Source organism: Arachis hypogaea, chromosome 18 (assembly GCF_003086295.3).
Source record: "Arachis hypogaea cultivar Tifrunner chromosome 18, arahy.Tifrunner.gnm2.J5K5, whole genome shotgun sequence".
Classification (NCBI taxonomy): domain Eukaryota; kingdom Viridiplantae; phylum Streptophyta; class Magnoliopsida; order Fabales; family Fabaceae; genus Arachis; species Arachis hypogaea.
In genome coordinates, this window is record NC_092053.1 from 116449738 (window position 1) to 116456568 (window position 6831).

Below are 6831 nucleotides of genomic sequence, written 5' to 3' on the forward strand. Positions count from 1 at the left end.
TAAAGCACTTCAAACTGATAATGCTAGAGAATATCTATCTTACACATTTATTGAATTTTTACAACAAAAAAAAATTATTCATAGACTCATCACTTGTCCCCATACCCCTCAACAGAATGGATTAGCAGAAAGAAAAAATAGGCATATAGTCGAAACTGCTTTAGTTTTATTATTTACTGCTACACTTCCTTTAACTCTATGGAATGAGGCTTTTGCAACCTCGGTATATTTGATAAATCGCATGCCTTCATATGTTACAGGTTATAAATAACCTTTTGAACTATTTTATCATCATAAACCTGATTATACTTTCTTAAAAATCTTTGGATGTTTATGTTTTCCTCACACTAGACCATATATTGCTTATAAATTGGAATACAGATCTGAATCCTGTTTATTTTTAGGTTATGCTTTGAATAAAAAAGGATATAGGTGTCTCACTAAAAGTGAAAAAATAATTATCTCTAGAGATGTAATTTTTCATGAATATCAATCTTCATCTCACTCTTTTTTTTTTCTACTACTATTAATGAAACTTACACTAGCAATGCTATTGCTTTAGATTTTTTTACCTCAGATTGCATCCATTCATCCTTCTTCTGTTGATCCTTTATTTTTAATGCCCAAACTCAATTCTGGTGATACACATCATAGTGAGGAACATGAACAAATACATCCAATGCAGACAATTTCACAGGCTAATGGGACAGCAACTTCTACCCAAGATTTCATACCGATTACTTATACTCATATTGATTTGCCTTTTTCCTCAAACCCCCAATTTACAACCACTCTTTTAGAAAATATCCATCCAATGCAAACAAGGTCCAAGACAGGTAATAGAACTTCAAAAATTCTTCAGGTAGCAAAATTCTCAGTCTCTTCTAATTTTGATTTATTGCCTAAAAGTATTCAAAGTGCTTTCCACAATCCCTTATGGAGAGATGTTATGCTCACGGAATATAAAGCACTATTATATCACAATACATGGTCCTTAGTTGAATTACCTGACAATGAAAAAGTAGTTAGTTGTAAGTGGATATTTGCTGATAAAAAGAATGCAAAAGGTGAGATCATAAGACATAAAGCTAGGTTGGTTACAAAAGGTTTTCTTCAAACTGTTGGAATTCATTTTGATCAAAATTTTTCACCTGTTATTAAATCAGTTACAATTAGGATGATTTTAACCATTGCTTTATTAAAAGGTTGAAAAATTCAACAATATGATTTTCACAATGCATTTTTAAAATGGAACTCTTCATGAAACTATTTTTATGTCCCAGCCTCCAGGTTTCTATCACTCTAATCCTAAACTTGTATGCAAATTAAATAAAGCCATCTATAGCCTTAAACAAGCCCCAAGGGCCTGGTACTTAACAATTACTTCCACCCTTTAATCTTTTGGCTTTACAATAACAAAATCTGATCCCTCCCTTTTTATTAGATATACTACTACTTCTACTATTTATTTTCTTATTTATGTTGATGATATGCTTGTCACTGGAGATAATGAAACTGAAATAAAAACTGTTCTTAGCAAACTTCATTCTACCTTTTTATTGAAGGATTTAGGTGAGCTCAACTTTTTCTTAGGTATAGAAGTTATAACACATTCCACTTCCTTAATTTCTTTGAACCAAACTAAATATATACATAACATTTTAACACGTGCTGGCATGAATGAATCCAAACCAAGCATGACTCCAATAGTAAGCTCTCTTAGATTGATTGCCAATGCTAGAACTCCTTTTGAAAATCCAATTTTATATCGCTCCATAGTGGGCGGGTTGCAGTATACAACAATTACACGACCTGATATCAGTTTTTCAGTGAATAAACTGAGTCAATTTATGTCCAACCCCTGCAAAGAACATTGGGTTGCAGTTAAACAAGTCCTGAGATACTTGGCAAGTACTGTTAAGCTCAAATTGTAATTTTTTAGATGCACTGATTTACGATTTTTGCTTTTTCAGACTCAGATTGGACGAGTGATCTTGATGATAGAAAATCTACAACTGAATTTTGTGTGTACTATAATTCAAATTTGGTATCTTGGAAGAGTAGCAAATAACCCACGGTCAGTCGAAACTCAACTGAGGCTGAATATAGAGCCCTGACAGCAGTGTTCATGGAACTCATTTGGATTCAAAATCTTCTGGCTGAATTGCATCAGCTTTGCCCAGCTTTTCCCACCGTATTTTGTGACAATATTTCAGCTGTGCTGCTTGCTTATAATCCAATCCTACATAATCAGACTAAACACTTTGAGTTGGATCTCTATTTTGTTTGGGATAAGGTGATCAAAAGCTCTACAATATTAGTTACTTTTGAACTAGAGTTAATAACTTCTAGAGTCTTAATATTTATGTATAAATAAGACTCTTCAATTTTCTGTATAGAATACACATTAATAGTTAACATTTATTTTTTTTTTCTCTTTGGTATTGTTCTCTGCTTTATATAGACTTTATTTTCACATTTAACATGAAAACTTTCGTTACACCGCCCATTTTTATTTTTTTAAAAAAATTCCTATAAAATTGCCTTAATTTTTTTGTTGGAGGACGAAATTGCCAAAGTAAAAACAATTTAATTTTATAATAACCTATGAAGCACGGGCATTTCGCTGAGTTATTGTGTCCGCCTGTTGGACACATTTCGGATACGACACTCACCGACACTCGTCCGACACGCGTGTCTGCTGTGTCCAACCGTGTCTTAATAAAAAATAAAAAAATTTTCTTCGGACACATCTGGACACACCTAAATACGATGACGTGTCAGTCACAAAAAAAAAATACCATGACGTATCTGCGTGTCCAGTCTTATTCTTAACATATATTCTTAAAATAAATTTATATATAGCATATATTATTATTTATTAAAATAAAAAATATTTTAAATACTTGATATAATTAAAATAAGACATTAAAAATAATTAAAAATTTTAATTTATATTTTAATATCAATAAAATATCAAAATATCATTACAATTTATCTAAAAAAATATTTTATATTTTATATATATGCGTATTCTCGTATCATTTAAGATTTTAAAATTCGCGTGTCGGTGTGTTATGTGTCATATCGTGTCCCATGTCAATGTCCGTGCATCGTACATAATATCATAATCGGTTATTGACTTTTTTTTCAAGCATTAAAAAGAAAATTGTGCAAGCTTTCTTTTAAGATGTTGCAGAGACTAAAACCCTAACGTCAGTCCTGAGTTCCGACTCAAAAACCCTTGCAAGTGGAATCAGAGGCAGAACGAGATGACACAGAAATCTAATCTTTTCAAAGGGCAAAAGAAGAATAAATCAGTCCCTCCCAATCGCCATGGAAAAGCGCCGTCTGTTCGCAAAGGTACTTTCTTCTATCTCTCTATTATTCACGCACACAGTGATTCAATGGAAGGCCTATCTTAATTAATAGGTTACCGTTTCGTTCGGTATTATAGGGAAGAGATTCGTTAAGCCATCAAAGTTAACAAAGGAGATGGATGCCGATCGTGTAAGTTCCTTTCTCTTTTTTTTTTTCTTTAAATTATTTTTTGAATGTTAATTATGTATTTGCATTGATTTATTTCTTTTTTAATCGTTGTTCAGTTTAAAAAGAAAAAGAAAAAGAAAAAATAGTTTAGCTGGAACTCCAGATGTTGCTAACGATTGCCCTACTCGACGAGGTTTCTAGGAGAGTAATAAAAAAAATCGATTTATTTAATGCTTTGAAACTTGAAGTTTTTTTCTTTTAGTTTTTCCGCACAACTTCCAGTTTTATTCCTAATTCAAGAGTGTAGAACCCTAATTTTTTGGATAAAAACATATATTCTAATTTCGATTAACTAAGCTAGTAAACATATTAACAGTCATAAATGATAATTTAGAAATGGCAGAAGGTCACTGCTAGCAATCCCATTAACTCTGTTGGAATATTGGATTCTTTATGGTTGCTAAGGGAAGGTTGGTTTTGGGAGGAAGGAAGAGTGCTAGATCTTTGTAGCAATGTATCTGTATGCAGCTGTTTGAGTATCTGGTTATGATGTAGTAATCATATCTTCACAGGTTTTCAGACAAGCAAAGATTTTTGGGATGGGGTTTAGGCATTTGGCCTCCGGGATTTCCATATTTTTCTTCAAATTCTTTCCCCTGGCCTTTTCACGCATTGTTCTTGCATAATGCTGTTGTTTGTCAATTTTCTCAGCATGTCGTTCTTGCAGCTTCCTCTTTTATGAACCTTGAATGATAGAGATGTTAATGAAGTAGAGTCCCTCTTTTGCCATTTAAACTTACTTCTCCAAGGACCTTAACAGTAGAACTTGGATTCACTCTCGACTTTTTTGCTTGCAACTATTTTCGATTCTTGACTTCTCCTCCCAACGTAGAAAGAGTTATCTTTGATACGTTCATTTAGAAATTTAAATGTCCCTCTAAGGTCAAAAGCTTTGGCGTACTTTGTCCCCAAACCTGTAATTAATGTGTGGTTGAGATTTTGAGTTGGGAGTTCATGTGTTTTTCTTGGCGTTGCATTACAGTGAGATTTTTTGGGGTTAGGCTTTCTGTTATCTAGGTTTTACTTATGGTCACAGTTTAAATTTTACTCACTAAGTTCAGATGTTTTGACTCACGTAATGAAGCAAACATTTTGTTGCAGTTTAGTTTTGTAGTGCATTTGGTTTTGAAATGAAATTCCAGGGTTTTTAATTATTTGTTTCAAGTAATAATGATCTTATTTGGGATATGATTACTTTTTTGCGAATTGGGATCCCTTTTAGACAAAGTGCCATCTTACATATGTTGAGAGGGAAAAGCTATGATTCACTCACTTTTAACTCTAGCTTGTTCTTATTCATGTACAGAGGATCTGTTTCTCTTCAGGAATTTCTGTTATAGACCCTATGTAGGTTTAAGGGAAAGAAATAGAAAGTAGCTTTTTTTCAGAAAAGGGGGGGGGGGGGTCTTGTGACTAACTTTTCCAGCTTGGCAGAGTAGTGGTGGATGGCCATTTTATCAGAGGAGAGAGAAACGAGATTGTCTATAGAGGAGGCGAGTTAGAGGGATTCATTTTGCCAATTAGGCTTGTTAGGGTAGTGGTGTATGGCCATTTTATTCTGCGTATTTCTTACTGCCTTCCCTAATACATTTTCAGAGGCAAGAATAATATCTCAATGATATCATTCAGCTCCACTGCTTCTATTCCATCTTCTATTCTATACTCTATTATCTGTTTTATCTTTTAGTTGAGCTACAATGATAATAGGATCTTACAGTTTCGTATCTCAGTGCACATTTGCATTAGGGATTTTTGTTGTTCTCCTCAGTACCCATTTCTGTACTTTGAAGCTTAAACAAATTAGGCCACTCAACAAATTCAGCTCCACTGCTTCTATTCCATCTTCTATTCTATACACTATTATCTGTTTTATCTTTTAGTTGAGCTACAATGATAACAGGATCTTACAGTTTCATATCTCAGTGCACATTTGCATTAGGAATTTTTGTTGTCCTCCTCAGTACCCATTTCTGTATTTTGAATCTTAAACAAATTAGGCCACTCAACAACTTAAATTGCAAAGTGAGATTGGACATGGCATCTGGTGCATCCACTATATTATAGAATGTTAACCTTTATTGGAACATAAGTGTTGCTCAGTGTCTAGTGGCTTTTATGCAAATTTTTCCAGAAAAATTATATCGAAAGTTCGTGTAGATTTGCAGATATGTAATAGATTTTATAGTCCGACAAATGTAACGTCCATTTTGTATGGGGTTGTAGGATGTCTTCTTATCAGGTAGCGATTTCTGTGCTCAACAACATTCATATTTATAGGCTCACTTCCTCTATTTTTGTATCCTTTGGGATAATATATTTGCAATGATAGAACCTTTTTTTACCCCTGGTTTTCTTATCTCATGTCAAGCAATTTGGTCAAATTGTTGATTCTTGTTTTGTTTCAACCTTGGTAAAATTAGGAGGTGAGCAAGTTCATTAATCACTGCAATGAGATTAAAGCCGCTACTTTTGCTCAGAAGGATGGTGGCCAGCTAAGCATAGTTAAACTGCCACCGGAATCTGCAAGTGGTGCGAATAAATAGTTGATACGAAGGATGGTTTTGGTATTTGATTCTACATTGCATGTAACACAGCGAGTTTGTTGTGAATTGTGATGTCAGAGCAATTTGAATGCCTTTCTATCCATGTGTTTTTATTTTGTGGAGTATGTATTGTTGATAGTAACTGACTAAGTTTTCGTAACTCAATGGAAATTGTAGTCATTCAATGCTCATTTTCTAGTAATTTACTCCATATTTTTTGGCCTCCCTATTATGATTTATTTATCAATTTTTTCCCAAGTGCTGTCAAGTACAATTTCTCACCGAATAAGATTTTCTCTTGCAAATTGTTTGATTCAAGAGAAAATAAGCAAGAAAAACACGAGTGGAAATAAAATGGGTGGTAAAAACTAAAAAGACATTTTCTCCTGTCTGATTCACTACAGAAAATGATAAGACAAAAATTTAGTTGCGGGACCCATAAAAAAATTTTCTTGCCTCCATTAGAAAGAAAATATGAAGAAAGCAAGTTTAAAAGTTTTGTTTTCAACCGATTTGAGTTGATCGAGTAGTCAGATTACTAATTCACTTAAATAAGTGTTGGATATTCGAATCTCGCTTTGTATACAACGACAGACTTTTAAATGGAGTTTAGATTCGCGACAAATTAATGTTGAATTGAAAGATATCGTTGACAAAAAAAAGGGTTTATGTTTTCCAAATTTACTCTCAATTTTAACTCGTTTGATATATTTATATTTTCTTTTTATATTGTTTTAGT

At 33.2% G+C, this 6831-nt stretch overlaps 1 protein-coding gene across 1 annotated transcript; it reads left to right on the forward strand.

The window, feature by feature from the left end:
• The first annotated feature begins 3055 nt into the window (after positions 1-3055).
• LOC112771916 (uncharacterized) lies at positions 3056-6305 on the forward strand. Its single transcript, XM_025816771.3, has 3 exons — positions 3056-3363; positions 3458-3510; positions 5970-6305. Exons 1-3 carry the CDS (start codon positions 3273-3275, stop codon positions 6090-6092), a joined length of 267 nt encoding a protein of 88 aa, XP_025672556.1. The 5' UTR covers positions 3056-3272; the 3' UTR covers positions 6093-6305.
• The last annotated feature ends 526 nt before the right edge of the window (positions 6306-6831 follow it).